The sequence below is a fragment of the Xiphophorus couchianus genome, chromosome 17 (assembly GCF_001444195.1).
Source record: "Xiphophorus couchianus chromosome 17, X_couchianus-1.0, whole genome shotgun sequence".
Classification (NCBI taxonomy): Eukaryota; Metazoa; Chordata; class Actinopteri; order Cyprinodontiformes; family Poeciliidae; genus Xiphophorus; species Xiphophorus couchianus.
Genome location: NC_040244.1, coordinates 8,329,344 through 8,345,677, shown reverse-complemented (window position 1 = coordinate 8,345,677; position 16,334 = coordinate 8,329,344). Strand labels below are relative to the sequence as shown.

At 37.0% G+C, this 16,334-nt stretch overlaps 1 protein-coding gene across 1 annotated transcript; it reads left to right on the top strand.

Moving 5' to 3' along the window:
• Positions 1 to 2,580: 2,580 nt before the first annotated feature.
• On the top strand, positions 2,581 to 12,884 carry acss3 (acyl-CoA synthetase short chain family member 3). The gene is made up of 9 exons (XM_028044495.1): positions 2,581 to 3,104; positions 4,434 to 4,578; positions 4,852 to 5,040; positions 6,651 to 6,785; positions 7,371 to 7,511; positions 8,835 to 8,915; positions 9,245 to 9,340; positions 10,467 to 10,618; positions 12,752 to 12,884. The coding sequence occupies exons 1-9, from the start codon at positions 2,770 to 2,772 to the stop codon at positions 12,882 to 12,884; spliced, it is 1,407 nt and encodes a 468-aa protein (XP_027900296.1). The 5' UTR covers positions 2,581 to 2,769.
• Positions 12,885 to 16,334: the final 3,450 nt, after the last annotated feature.

Genomic DNA, 16,334 nt, shown 5'->3' with positions numbered 1-16,334 from the left:
TTATTTATTTTTTGTACAACAGAAACTAGAGGACTGTGAACTTACACCTCAGTAGCTCTAACTGTGCTTCATAGAAATAAAACAGTGATGCTATTTTTGGAGGGTTATTACATGATTAGAAGTTTATTTTTTTTAACTTATGTTTATTTTATTTTTTTCTAAACCTTCACACTCATAATTACACAGTCAGGATGTGCTGGTGAATTCCAGCCATCCCACCCAGCTGTTTGCTGAGGTGAAGCATTTAGTGGATAGAGGGTGAGGGCTTAGGGAGCATGCAGAAGGAGGCCACAGTGAGATTACAGGCTCACATCCATGTGGGCTGTAATACAGTTCTGCTTTTTTTTTTTAAGAGGTAGGATTATATTACACTGCTTAATGCCCTCCCACTGCAAGAGAACTGGTTTCTCAAAGGCGTCCCCTCATCCTAAAGGACACACAAGAGGCCACGCAGACGGGCCAAATCAGGATTGTCGTACCAGATTAAAGTCTGTCATTAGTGCATGTTAGAGTTTGGTTTGTGATGCTGAATTCCTCTCAGTATCTTCTAAATACTAAATGCTGTGATGGTATTTTGGGAATTAATTTTCAATGAAAGTGAATTTAGCTTCTTGCTATTTGTAACCTAACTGCTAGAAACTTCCCTTGAAGTTTCTCCCTGATGTTTCTTCTGTTTCTTCGTCTTGATGATGTTTGTTCACTTATGTTCTTAATAATCCTCTGAGACCTTCACAGAAACTCGATTTACATGAGATTGTTTTACTTATACAATTTACTGACTACCTGATTCCATTTGGTGGAACAGAATTGTATTTCAGTACGTTAGAGTACATGAAAATATGCTTTATTTGTAAAACGAACCACACACAAAAAACACATATCAATGTCTTTTCACATATTATGCACTTTGACTTTAATCTGACAAAAAACATGTAAGTTTGTGTTTATGACAAAACATTCATGGGGTGTGCATACTTTTACTTCTTTAACATTTGAGCCATAGGAAGTTGATGCTACTGTTCTTCCCTAAAACTGTGACAACTGGGAATTATTGTGTTCCAATAAAAAAAAAGCAATCTTTATCTCAAAGCTAATTTTAATATAATTCCATATTCAGACACTCAGCAGGGAAGAAATGGAGATCATTAGTTTGCAGATAAAATTTAAACCTGCCTCCAGCAGCTTTGGACAGAGTTTGTCTTTTCTCGGCCTTTTAGAATTTAAACTCAAGTGTTGAAATCAGAAAGGAGGACAAAAAGGGCAGCTATAAAAAGCCATTCAAACCTCAGTTTGATCCTGATAAGCCTGATAAAAATGCTGTTACTGTAATTAATGCTTTGTGTCAGAATGTGATGTGTCCTGCCAGTTATTTGTACAAACAGAAACTGTTTGAAGGAACACTGATGTAGGGGAAAATGGAAATAAATAGCTTTTTTTATTAAAAAGAAAAAAACAGATTGAAATTTCACCATTTTAAGTGTGCAAGTGGGATGCACATTAAAGTGGAAATATTTGTTTTGAAGTTATTTCCTGTCGCAGTTTAAATTTCCATCAAAGCAATAAGTTTAATGAACACAGTGGCTGCAAGGCAACCACTTCCCCAGAGAGTGAACCATGTGTCTGATGGAAACTTTGTTCAACATGTATAAATAGAAACAGATGATGTGAAATATCAGATGGTTGAGTTACTCAATTCCAAGGGATTCAGTGCAAAGGTCATGTCCAGGGAGGGTCAACTGGATTATGGGTATTTTACCAGAAGCTTGGATGGTGTTAGCGATGGAAGAACTGCGCACAAAAAACACGGGAGGTCAGAGAGAAACTGCTGCTGCACATGAGATATTAGTACAGACATTAGAGCTGACTGAGAATTGATGTTCTTTATTCTTTGGAGCCTCTAAACAAATTATAGTGCTACTTTGACTTAAAACCTCAAATATGCTTCATATGAGGTGAAATTTCATATTTCGGCATCATATAAGTGTTGAAAATGAGTTCAGCAGAAGAAACGAAATTTTCAAAACATATAAAGCAGAAGATATTTCCAAATAAAATAACAGAACGTTGCAAGGTATACTGGGAGAAAATCGTCACAGTTTAGGTTCCTGGTAAAAACTAAAACTTAAAAAGGTGTTTTAAGAAAGTAAAGCAACCATGATATTTGAGCTTTTTTATTCTTTCCTATGTTAAATATCTTTCTAAGTTAAATTGTATGTTACATTGACCAAACTTTTATGTTACAAAAACTTAGCCTTTTTTTTTTTTCTTAATGCTGTGTAAAATACTAAGATTATTACAAGACGTAATTATAGAATACTCTCATTAATCTATCACAAAATAATCTCAGGAAAGTATAAAGACGTTTCTGGTTGTAGAGTCACATAATAAGATCATGTTAACTGGTTTGTAGGCCACATTTGTAATATTTTCTCTTGGAGAAATGTTACGCTAATTATTTTTGGTAAATAAACCTAAGAAATAGCTGAGAATATAGTTTTTGAAGAGCACGACAGGCTACTCGCATGTCACATTGCAGCTTTGGTTATGCAAATTTTTTTTTTTTTTTTTGTAGTGCAAAGCTCCTCCTGCGTCAACAACATCCAGTTCATAGTTCGCGTTCCTCGAAGGCATTGTAGTAGGATTTCTAATGAAGTATTCTCTGCCTTTAGGGGCCCCAGGTGAACTCGTTCCGTGTTGAATTGAGCAGCTGGGTTTGTTACCTGCAACGAGGAACATCGTGTCAAAGTACTGTTTAAGTCAGCAGAAACTATGCATTCCCAAATGAAGTACTTGGTGCGCCTGAAGCCCTGCGCTCCTCCTCGCAGCAAGCGGATCCCCGAGAGGAAACTCTGGTCTTACTGTGCAGCAAAACAACAGCTAGACGGAGGCTTTAGCGCGACAGGACGGCATGCAGCTGCAAGAGAGCACGCTTTTGTCGGAACACGGCGCTGCACGAACCATGCATCTGACTGCGCATACAGCCGAGCTTTCGCTTTGGCAAGGGACCACCCGGAAACTTTCTGGGGTGAGATGGCTCAGAATATAAACTGGTTTGAGCCGTGGAGCAAAACTCTGCATGTAGAGGACCCGGTGTTTCCAAACTGGTAGGTTTTCAGCAAATGTTTTTGCTACATTTATGTACATAAAAACTACATCACATATCGAACTGACTAAAAGAAAGAATTTAAACAACCTCATCATATTTCTTCAATTAAGGTGAAAGATAATAAACGTCATCCAAAACGCAAATTACTCACATAACAAAAAAAAACTCAGTTTATGGAGCGCCAAATATGCCATAATGTGAATACGCCATTCAAGTGCTATGCAAGGGCTATTCAGAAAATAAAAGTAGAACAAAAATTCATGAATTAAAAACAAAATATTGATGTCAGAGGAAACCCTTATTTAACAAATAAAAGTCACGCAACTAGAATATCATCTGGCAACCAGTTTTTTAATGGTATGTCTGAAGTGCCAAAAAAATCTACCTGTTGCATAGTAGATTTTTTTTTATATATTCCAAAGACATTCATTGTACTGTAATTATGATAAAAAGGTTTAAACAAATGTGAGCAAATTTAACAATGAATATGTTAAAAGCAACCATTAGTTTTAACATGTAAATGAACAAAAATCTGTTTTGATGTTTTATGGGGTCTACTTTAGTGTTTATGGTGTCTAATATTTTCAGTCTTTTTTGTAAACAAAATTATATTTAGCATCACATTTAAATTTAATTTAGCTTTTTCATAGCCCTCATTTTTCTCTTTGTTATATTATAAGGCAAAGGGTTGATTGCAACTGCAAAAGTTTTAGTTAAAAATCAGAGAAATTCCCTTTTAATGTAATCACAGCCATCTACAATGCATAGAGCAATCTATGTAAGAAGACAGCAATAGCCTTCAAGAAAACACTCAGCCTACACTGTTCTCTCCTGACGCAGATGAACAAAGTGAGTTTATTTTATTTGGGAGCTGTCAGTTATACCATCTGATCTAGAAGAAAAATATACTGAAAACTGGATCTCAGTGACATTTACAAACATAAATTATTCTCCCTTCTTGCAGTTTAACTGTATTCAAAGCAGCATAATGGTCTGTCTGATTGAAGACATTGGTTATCTGTAATCTGCAAATAGAGACCTTTGTCAAATGAGTTTGTTCTCTTCACATCCTTTTAAGTATAATCAAGAGTGCAAATTTCTGAATACAATTAAAAGGTGCTAAAGTGCAGCTAAGATCAAATCTATTTCACATAATAGATAGCAACTCTAATCTTGACTAAACGTCTTGGAGTCATTTTCAAGATGCTAAACCAAACCTACACATATCTTCAATATTCTAAAAGAATCGACAAGTTAAAGGTATTTGTTTAGATGTGAATGCAATGCATGTGTCTCTGTGATGTTTAAAAGTGTGACTTTCTGCCAGGTTTGTAGGCGGAAAGTTAAACATGTGCTACAACGCTGTGGACCGTCATGTTGAGAGTGGCCGCGGAGAGCAGCCAGCCATCATTTATGACAGTCCAGTGACTGGAACTAAGAAGATCATCACCTTCAGAGAACTGCAGGGCCAGGTGTGTGTTAGCAAATCAAACAAAGAACTGAACAGCAGAATTAGCCACCTATAAGATGAAACATATTCATAAAGTTTGATTTTAAGGTTTGTAAGCAAACTGTGTTTGGTTTTGTGAAGGCAAAAGATGGCTATGAGAGTTCATGACGGCAATCATTTTGATTTTAAAAATGAACTTTTTGGTAGCACAAAAACATCCTGTGTTTTAACACGACTACTTTATTTATAATGTCGAGTTTACATTCAGCCTTCTGCATCACTTCCTCTGATCCAGGTGTCCAGATTAGCAGGAGTTCTTGTGAAAAATGGGGTTCAGAAAGGAGACCTCGTTGTCATCTACATGCCCATGGTGCCCCAGGCCATGTTCACCATGCTGGCCTGTGCACGGATTGGTGCTCCACACAGCCTAATCTTTGGTGGCTTTGCTTCCAAGGAGCTGTCAGTCCGCATTGATCATGCCAAAGTAAGGATTCTCTGCTTTTCACCCTGCATATTTTTTTGCTACGTCTGTACTTTTGTTCTTAGGAAGCAGCTGATATGTGCCTTTGATTACTTTTTGTCTAATAGGGTGATATGCATCCATATCTGTGTCTCTGTCTCTGTGTGTGTTCTGTAAATTATTAAAAGCTAAATGTACTGCTATTTTTAGTTCAATATGATTAATCATTACCCAAGGAAAGCCACATCATGTTTACTTTACACACATCTGTGCATCATTTCAGTGCCACCATGATTCACTCTTCGACTGATACTAATGTTTGGTTAAACATCCCCAACCACATTACTGGAAAAAAAAGGGATTTTCTCTATCAACAAACCTCGGGTCCAATCACTTTCCCTCGTTGAAATTTATTGGATTGCTGGCACAGAGTGAATTTCTAAGCATACTGTATATATCTCAATACGGTTGAGATTGCAGCTTTTAAAACAGGCCATACTTGTAACTTATTAAAATGACTTAATTATTCTAAACCAATTTGATGATTTTGGTGACATTCTTGGCTCATTATCACCTTGGAACCCCCTGTTGTGCTTCCAAATGTGTAACCATCTGTCCTAAAATGGCCCATAAATGAATATGTCAGAATCTTTTAGGGTAGTAACCTCTGCTGCAGAGGCGGCACCTTCAGGTGTCTTCTGGAGAAAAGTTTTAATGTTGGACAAGACAAACCTTAAGCTATTTGTGACAAGACATATGTTTCGCAGAGTGATAATGGTGCATTAAGATAAGTGGATGGGTTGATGAAAATAGAGAGTTACATTAAAATTCATATTTGGTTTGTGTTTCAACATGATGAATCCCACAGCAAACATCAAAACTTGTGTTGGGATGAAGAAAACATGCTAACAGTGAGCTAACTTTAAGCTATCATTAAACTGGCCTTCTGAAAACTCCGGTGTAATGAACATTTATGGATTAGGCTTGAAAGTTGTTTTTGTGCTGGAAAACCTACTAGTTAAAATGTACTTTACCAATTCTGCCAATTAGGAATGATCAAACATCCATCCAGAAAAAAGCTAAAAGCTTAAACTAAAAACTGTAAAATTGTGTGCTTTCTCTGCAAGCTCCTAAGAGAATTATTGTGTCCTATTTTATGAGTACACCATCAAAATAAAACAAAAAACAATGGTTTAAATTAACATCTGACAAACTATAGTTAGCCTGGAATTAATAAAGCGAGTTCAGTTACACAAATATAGTGGAGGTGTGTTGGCATTTTTGCACAAAACACTCAAACCGAAAAATCAAAAACGCAGTTTTTATTTTGCATTGAAACGATGAAGTGAAAAATTGAAGACAGTGACACAAAGCAAACAAACAGCTACATTTTTAAAACAAATGCTTTTTTTGTTATTTTGTTTTTCACATGTATATGCTTCAACCCTCTTAATTTGAAAGGCTACAGGAAATACCTTTGCTCATGTAGGAAGGCCCCCGGTGTGCGGCAGGCTTGCACTTGATTACACAACTGCCAGGAAGCCCTTGTGTGAACTGCATTCTATTTTGCCTGCTGAGAACACTCCAATTAGTTATTCCTTTTCAACATTTTCTCATGATTGGTGCTTTTGTAGCCCAAGATGTTGGTGACAGCCTCGTTCGGCATCGAGCCAGGCAGAAGAGTTGAGTACATCCCGCTGGTGAAGAAGGCCTTGGAGATGAGCTCTCACAGACCCTCTAAAGTCCTCATGTACAGCAGGCCCAACATGGTGAGGCAGTCTGACTAACGCGGCAGAAATACACAAAAGGCTTGCATTTCACAGACTTGCGTTTCAAGCAAGCTGACTTAAATGTGGCTCATTTTAAAAATTCTTTTAATGTAAATTCTGATTTATAATCAAAACAAAAACATGTAGTTTGTATATGACATTTGAGAATACTGAGTATGACTTCTAGCAGAAGCTACAAGATGTTATTTGCAGGTTGGCAGGAATCCAGTTTGGAAGCAGACTGGCTTTCATTGAACATGTATACAGGCACTGCAGAAGAAAATGTAATGTTATGCTGGTTAAATTAGGCTGAACTTGACAATGACTTGTATGAATGCTTAAATAGTTCATTTAGGTAATGTTCATCACTTTTAAATACAAACAATGGGGCTATTTCTTTACAAATTTTTAATAGATTTTTGTAAATATCACAATTTTAGATATGTTGCTAACATGCTAACTCAAAGTTAAGGTGTGTACTGATCTTGTTCATAAAAGGAGAAAAATATACACACAGATCAAACTATTTTTATTAGCGAAATGCTTTTAAAAAGTTTCACTTTTAAATGTTTTTCTTTGTTTCAGGACAAAGTTTCGCTCGATCCGGAGCTGAGTCTGGACTGGGACCAGGAAATGGCCGCTTCTCGTCCACATGACTGTGTTCCTTTGCCCTCCAACCATCCTTTGTACGTTCTCTATACATCTGGGACCACAGGAACACCGAAGGTACCTGCTATCAGTTATTGGTTTATTATTGATTTCAAGTAGGGTTGCATCTTGTTTGTCAAATGACTGAGAAAGAAAAAATCTTTACCTTGATTTAAAAACTTAGTTTCTGAACAAAACAAAAAAAATCTTGAGCTGAATTAAAAGGTTTTTGGAAAAACATCAGACAGAGCAAACTTTGATGCAGCATTACTATGCCTGTCATATACAGATGACAGCATAAAATCAATGACTTGCCCTTGAAAAACATGTGTTTTCAGACATTCACGAATTTTCATTTGCAAAAAATCTCTACCCAGTAGTTTGGTAAACTTTCCATTTATATGTCCAAGATTTCAGGACATTGTTGTTTTTGTTTTCCTATGATGGAAAGATGTTGATATGAAGCAATGAAAGTTATCTTTTTTCAGTCACACTATGAATTTGTATTCTTGGGAATTTAAAGATATGGTTATGTGATTTTAAGCTTTTACATATTGGCGAATGCAATAGTCGTATAAAAGTATACTGTAATGTTTTGCTGTGCTTGGGCGTTAAATGTAGCTTTTTCTTTGTGTATTTATGGTTTCAGTTTTCAGGTGGGAGGCAACAAATTAATTAATTTAAAGAAGCTTTTCAAACCAGGAAGCTTTTCACTTTGTCTGAAATGTTGTTTATCTGCAAAACTGTGCAAAAATATTCAAGAAGATCAGAATAACAACCTGAGTTATCCTGCTGTGATCTGATGATTATATTCCAGAGCCTTTTAGCAAGAAAAAAAAAGTTACTCTACAATAATTGGCATAAATGAATATTTTAACCATTAGTTATTCTTTCAGAAACTGATTAGCAATGAATCTCATCTGTTGAGAGAAGTTGGGAGATTTACTGTTTGAGTTTGTCCTAAGTAGCTGTTATTTATGGAGCCTGTGTGTGACTCATCAGATCTTCAATGCTGTGAAACAATCTGCAGCCGATATGAAATCCATCACTCTGACATAAATACGACAGAACATTTCCACAGCAGCAGGAGTTGATTCAAACGAAAAATCATTGACGCCCTGCAAAAGCATAATTTATTTTTCACTAAAAGGTAATAAAAGAGCCTCATGGGCTTCTCCTTAATGGAGCTGAAATTGGCAACTTTTTCCAGATCACTGCAACATGCTCTGATGGTGCGGCTGACTAAGATGGAGCCTAACGCTGCTGTGTTTCAGAAGCATTCTTTCAAAAACAAAATATAATCCCACTCCACACTGCCTGGCTGTGTTTTAACCGATATTAGAACCCTGCTTTGTGAAATACCTGTCACTGCTTTAATGTCTTTCTTATCTCATTCCCCAGGGCGTTTTGAGAGACACTGCAGGGTATGCTGTTATGCTGAAATGGACCATGTCAAATATTTATGGACTCAGTCCCGGAGATGTAAGTTGATAAAGTGTTCTCTCCTGAGTTATTGCTATTCTTATGGGGGAGAAAAAAGAGTAAGCAATCAGCAAAGAGATGGATGAATTTTCACTTCAGGGATGATTTGATTACAGTGAGATACACAATAGCTTTTTAACTTTCTATTTTCAGCTACATTCATCATTTAGATGTCTGATATTTGATTTACATTTTCAGTGCCTTCAAGCTTCTAAGGCCTTATTGAAATTTTTTCGTCCCTTTTTTTAATGCAATTTAAAGAGTGATAATTTAGCTCTGGTTCTGTGGTGTATGATATTACATACATACTGTATATTCATTTGATACAGGTTTGGTGGGCTGCCTCTGATTTGGGCTGGGTGGTCGGCCATTCCTACATCTGCTATGCTCCTTTACTCCATGGTAACAGCACCATTTTATATGAGGTATGTCCCTTTTAGAACAAGACGGGCTTCTGTACAGAGTGCAGATATGGTGCAAAATAAGTTTGGCCTGCAAAACATGCAAACTTATTACAGCAGCATGTACATATGTGAGGAATGCTGATCAGGACAATGTAGTCTACAGTTATGAAGTAGAAGGAACGATGATTTTCAGAAATTTGTTCTCAAAATGTGTTGAAAATCCCCTTGTAGTGATGGCATGCTGTTGAGATGCTTGTCATTAGTGACTGTCCGTTTTCAATTGAAATTTGACTAAGTCTTTGCTGTTTATGCAAAAAAAAAACATGGTGTTCACTTCTCAGTCCGAAGACGTAGAGCTGTAAACAGACCCCCAAAGGCTTCCTGTTGTAGTTGCAGTGAAAGCAAACATGTTGAAAATCCCCCAAAATGTTGTCGATTTCTGCTTAGCGATCGAAATGTGGAAGTTTGAGGCATTCAGGATTCAAAATGTTTTACAGAATGCCTGTCATGTTTGTTTTTAGGGCACTCTTCCTTTATTTGCTGCTTTTCTCTCTTTAATCTAACAAATGTGACACCTTTGTGTGATTCATACTTTCCCACCCTAGAGGTGAAATTTCATCTTGTTAAAAAGCTACAAAGGATTTTTTGATCAATGTTCTTTTACTTGACATTAATTTCTTTGCTTGGTATTCATTTGGAATAAGCTTCTTTGAGTTTTATACAATTATGTCTGTTTTGATGTGCAGACTATTCTGAGGTTTTTCCGTTTCTTTCAGTTCTGATTAGACACCCTCAGTGATTTGGCAGCTAATTGACCAGCTTCCCTGATTATTTTCTTTCCTTGTGGGTCTTTTGTTTAAAAAGTTTTCATGAATTCTCTGCTGCACACAAACACAAATGTCAGTTTACATAACATAACTATATTTACAGGTCTGGACTTTGACTATGCCGCTCAAACATGAACAATATCATTGCAGTTCAATTCAGTTTACTTGTATAGCACCAGTTCATTCAAGCCCAAGCTTTAATATAATGTGTGGTGTTTTATTCTGCATACAGATACTGTTTCCATGTCTGTGCTATATTTGAACTTGTTGGTATTTTGGGTTGTAGACAGACGCATTTTATTTTCTGTTCCTGATTGTAGGGGAAGCCTGTTGGGACTCCAGATCCTGGCGCGTTCTTCCGTGTTTTATCGGAGTACGGAGCGTCCTCCATGTTTACCGCACCCACCGCAATCCGGGCCATTCGGCAGCAGGACCCCAGCGCTGCAGTCGGGAGGAAATACCCTTTGACCAGGTAGATATCATTGCGTCATGTAATGATCAGATGATATGAATAGATGATTGGCAGATAATTTATTGCTGGCAGTCCTATTAGTTGATAACGGCATAATTGTTTTTAGCAAATGTAGTTTTTAAAAATGCTGAAAGATGGGTTGTGTGGTCTGTGTTTGTTCTCTAAATACTTTTTTTAATGACGCCTTCTCTCACAAGTTTTAGTCTGGGTTAAAACGATTCAGTGGAACTGAAACTGCAGATAGCTGCGTGGCGGCAAACTAAGGACAGCTTGATTTATATGCTACCTTTCAGGATATAAAATCACAAAGTGCTTCACAAAAGCCAGCAGTGCATCAAAAAAAGTCCTGATGCAGTACAGTGTAGATTTTACAACCCATTTGCAAACAATTGATGATTCAGGATTTTCACATTATGCCATCAATATGCCTACATAAGTGTGTTTTTATGTGTCTAAGCATGCATGGTAAGAGGAGCAACAATGTGCCGACAGCTTCACAGCCTCAGCTTGTTTTGCTCTTCATGTGACGCTGTGTGTAGCAGGGAGTTAAATACAGTTTTTTTTCCTTTTTATTAGTTTGGCCCAGTGATTCAGATACTTGCTGAGATGATCACATTTGTCAAATGTTTGTTGTGGAGCAGAAAACTTGGACCTGAGGGTTGATTTGTCAGTTTATCACTTCATTCTTGCTCAGCAGTCTGAAATGCCTCTCGGCACACAATCGTGAAGCAATTCTGAATCTTGGCGACCTTTGGCCTCAGTGACTCAGTCACTAAATGCAGCAGTGTGTGTTGGATCCTCTGTTGGAGGCGCTGAACGAACTGCACCTTTTTAAACTGCAGACAGATTATTTTGTGCTGTCGTTCAGTTTTAACTTCATGCTAAAAGTCATTTAGGTTTAATAATTTTTTTATGTACTAAGTTGTTTGTGCAAGACGACTGTTTTTCTTCTGCTCAAAATAAAACATCTGTGTGACGTAGTGGTAGAATTATAAAGGCATCACTGCAACATAATTTTTCTTTTCTGTGATTTACTAAATTTCCACTTATTATTTCCAATTATCAGTGTTCTACTAGAATTTAACAATCTTAGTGAAATAAGGAAACAAATGTTTTGTTTCTACGGTAACTACCAAATTTGCTACAATAAGAGGTCCATTTATATGATTTTTCAAATTTATCCACACATCTAAACTTTGAAAGGAGGGTTGGTAGTTCTGTTTCTAATATAAAATGTGTAGGGAGTTGTACAACCTATGAGAAAAGCCTTGAAGCTTTATTACCAAACATAATTTCATGCTAGAGTTCAAACCCTGATTTGATGCAGCTCACTTGTTCTTTCTTCAGCTTATTAATATGGACCCAGGGTTCCTCCTGAGCCTTTTTACTGTGATTGAGCTGCATCCCTTGTTAACATGTCAGACGTGGCAGTAATTAGGTTGTCCAAAAATATAGCATGAGCAGAAAAGCTTTTAGCAGAATTTTCAAGGAAAAAATGAAGTATTACGGAGAGACACTTTTGTAAACAAGAAAGCAAACCAAACCGATGCTTTTTGGTAAATACAAAGATTTATGGATTGCTAGCCTATGTGATTTAAAGTTGAATTTGGGTTGTGACTGTGAGGCTGAATTAAAGGTGCTGGTAATGGCTACTATTTATCTTGGTGGTAGTTTTTGGATCAGTTGTTTCACACTGTTAAAAGCTGAAGTTTGTTGTTAAAGGTGTTAGATGCTAATAAAATGCTATCAGGGAAAAAAAAAAGTGCTCCAAAGACCAGCCTCTTATTTCAGGACTAATCCCTCTAAGAGATTTGTTGGACTGTGCTGCAACAGTTTGTATATTTACTTTGAGATTTGAAATTTATTTTCGACCAGTATTGATTTGCTTCCTCAATAGAAATGTAAGCAGAGAGCGGCGTAGCTCCATGAATATTGCACCTAACAGAAACGGTGCCCGTTAAAATTAAAGATACTTTCTTTAGGAGCACATTTCCACATCCGTCAATCATCAAATGTGTGTTTACAAAACAATAACTGCAGACACTAAAAACATTTCTGGCATGCTTTACGTCTATATGACAGTTAATTGTGTTAGCTTTTTGAAGGAAAACAATTTATCCTGATTCTTCATAGGTTGCAGACGTTATTCGTGGCAGGAGAGCGGTGTGATGTTGAGACACTGGAGTGGGCAAAGAAGAACTTTGGCGTTCCGGTTCTGGATCACTGGTGGCAGACGGGTGAGAAAACATTCATTTTCCTCAGATAAAAATTCAAGAATGTCTGTGTCATTTTGGAGTTCTGCCTTCTCTGGGCGTTACTTGTGACTGAAGATGGTCGGTCATCAATTATGAAAGGAAGGAAGGAAAAGACGTTAATGGACTAGAATTTAAATTAAGGCTCTAATGTGTGAAGTTTGAGCTGTTGTGTTCTCATTTTTCTAAGACTAGATTTTATGGATCTCTCACCAATGCCATGGTGGCAATTGGCACTTATCCGGATTTCTGCTCAAAAATTAAATTTTGCATAGCCAATATTTTAGTGCTGGTTTTCATCATTGCAGTTTTAATAAAAGCCATGCCTCTCTTACGCCCCACATCTCTGATCAGTCTCAGCAAATTGTAAAAGTTTGCAGAAGCGTGCGGTTCTGCATGATGGCCAGACAGTCCTGCAGTTTTAGGGGGTTTTTAAAGGCCATCTTTATTATTGATTCTTGAATTTGAAAAGTGGTTTGTCATGGAATGGATTGTTGAATGCAGGGAGCATACTAATGTCATAGCCCTTCACCTCCCACTGTGTGATTGCTTTTATCCCGAGTGCCACAGAGCTGTGATAAATGTGTTAGGGACCGCATATGAGCACAATTGGATGCCTCTTTGTTTTGAAATATCCTGGCGGTGCAAATGGAGGATCGATGCTGGACGAGATGACATATCTGTGTTAAATATGGAATCAATGCTGCTATTGGATTGCTCAAAAGCCATCGACCTTGAGCGTTTGTGCGTGCTATGCTCTTCAGATTAGGGTGCAGATCAGATTAGCCCACTTGACCAATTAGTCTGTCCAGGATCGATTGGATTGTGTAGATTTCAGTATTGGAATAATACAGAAATGCGATTCATCAAATTGATCTATTGTTGAAGGTACAGCCAGTGTATTAAAGCAACAAGCGTAGAGCTAGAGCCGCCTCGTTTCTTTATGCGTGCCTCAGAGGCTAAATCTTTGATGGCAACGTTTGAGAACCAGAGTTTATTATTTACGTCTGTTAAACTGCTCAGAACCAAAGTAGGAGCAATGAAAGGAAGGAACAATTTAGGCATAAATTCATGAAGGTGCAGACAGACGAGCGGTAAAGTTTCTATCTTCACAAACGTGGAACTTCCACCGGGTGTTAAAACTGAAGATGTTTTTTGGCTCTTTGAAAGTCATGGTTAAGGAACTCAATGTTTTTTTTATTTTATAAGCCTGTGCAGTGCTAGGAACTACCATTCATGCTTTTGATGGATAAGACTCATGAATTAAAATATATTTATATATTAATCAAGACTGGATTTATGTTCAGTCTGCAAACTCAGACTATGTCCTAGTGAATCAAAGCACTATTTTCACTTTGTGAAGGATATTGTAGATAATATCTTTCACTTTTACATCTGGTTTGGAGACAAATGAACCAGAATAGTTTTTATGAATATAAATTGGCAAACTGATTTCAGCATTCCAGTATATTTGCAGCATTTACACCTACATTTAAGCTTGTTAGTTAATTTTATGATATGAAATATTGCTAATTTAATTAATTTGCTTTTAGTTTAGTATTTGAACATTATTTGAGTTTTACAAAAAATGTTGCCACTTTTGTTTTCTGTCTGACTTGACTGCCGTTGGTTGCAGATATTCCTAGAAGAGATGTTTGTCTTGTGTCATTACTTTGCTTCACAGCACAGTTAGCTGAACTTCAGTTACCTGAACTTCAGTTACCTGAACTTCTCCTTAGATCAAAAGTTGGTCTGCATGTCCAGCCAGTCTATGGCTCTGCTGCACCACAGTGGGAGAGGCTAAGGGAATGGAGCAGCATGTATGCACCATTGTTCTTAGTGATAAAAGTTACTTTTGAAACCAGACGCTAGCTTTTATTTTATTAATTTTTATATGTTTGACATTAAGTCAGACTAAATATTTTGGAAGTAATTTCATTTCGCACCGGACAGAGAGAAAATCTAAACAAAAAAAGAAGCATAATTATTGATGATCCAAATGTGCAGCTTTGGACTTTTCACAAACTGTAGCTCTAAGTTATAATAATTTAAATAGTTTTACTGCACATAAAGTTTATGCTATAGTCTTTACTTTGTTTCTGATTACCTTTTAACTCCTATTATATTGTTTATTCATAAATCCTCGATCCAGTTAGGCTTATTTTATTACTATTAGGATTGATTAATGCTTTGATGCTGCATTATTATGCAAGGGATCAGCCTAATCTACCTGTAATTTGACTTTAAGTGAGAGCAGTCAGCCTCAGTTTGGCAGGTAGAATAAGTTTAAATAATTCTGCATGTTGGCAGTGAACTGCTGAGAGCTTATAAGCCCTCATTAGTCATATGTAGGCTGCAGGTTGTTGGTAAATCACCTTGCAGAAGCTCTGATGATGCTGAGGCTCATGTGGGTTAAAATAAGCAGAATATGTCTTGCATAAGATGTTTGAAGCATTTACTATTCATACAGCAGTTTGAGAGCTATTGCAGGTAACGGAGCACACGGCAGACACAGATTTATGGCTTTTTTTATTTTTTGGTTTTATTGCTTTGTGCTTTATCTGTCTGCTCTATTTATAAACGCTGTACACTGTGCCTGTTCCTTAATTTTTATATTGAATGTGACTGCAGCTTTGTTTGGCTGGATTAAAACCTAGCCCAACCTGTAAGTGGATAAAAGTTGTAATTTTTCTCCTTGTAGGCAATCTTTAAGATAACATTTCATTCAATGAAATACTGACATGTTTATTACACGGCCCTTCTGTTCTGTTCTTTCACGGTCACCCTTAAAACAAAACCCTGTCACATTTTGTGGTCATTCATACCAGCTGATTTATAGAGTTTAGAGAAAAACCTGTGGTGCCCTCTTGATTTCTGCCTCGATGTGTAAATCCAATATGATTGCTCAACCTCTGCTAAACTCTGTAGCTGGCAGCCTGCAGCCAGAGCTGCAATCCAAAGTGGGCTGCTTTCCATCTCTCGCTTTCTGTGTCAGACACTGTGTGACTTCAGATATGAGAGGCAATAAAGCAGCTATTATCTGTGAAACAGTTTTCAAATATTCCGTGTTATTTGAGTAACCTTTAAAAGATTATATGCTTCCTGTGCTGAATTTTAAAGGTGCTGCCCTATTCTCCCTTATTCAGAGTTGCCGTGCATGTGTAATTGAGCTCTGACCTTTTTCAAACCTTATTATAGTACTGTTATCAGTTTGACACTAGTTGAATATTGTTTTATGTTTATTGCAGGTGGAGGTGTGCTGGTTTCAGTGGTTGAAGCCTTTTTAGTTGATGTTCTTTAGAAAAGATGCATATTAGGGGTGGATGATATGGACTTTTGCGGTACTATTGTGTTAATCAAAATTATCATATTTATTAGTTCCTCTTCAGGCAGCCATAAGGCTAATTCACGGTGCCACAAATGTAGAACATTTATACGCTTCTGTTTATTTCAGATGTGACCAA

Coding starts and splice junctions, on each gene's coding strand:
- acss3 (XM_028044495.1), top strand. CDS start 2,770: ATGCATTCCCAAATGAAGTACTTGGTGCGCCTGAAGCCCTGCGCTCCT. Junction 6,786..7,370: donor TGTACAGCAGGCCCAACATG/GTGAGGCAGTCT, acceptor TCTTTGTTTCAG/GACAAAGTTTCGCTCGATCC. Junction 7,512..8,834: donor GGACCACAGGAACACCGAAG/GTACCTGCTATC, acceptor CTCATTCCCCAG/GGCGTTTTGAGAGACACTGC.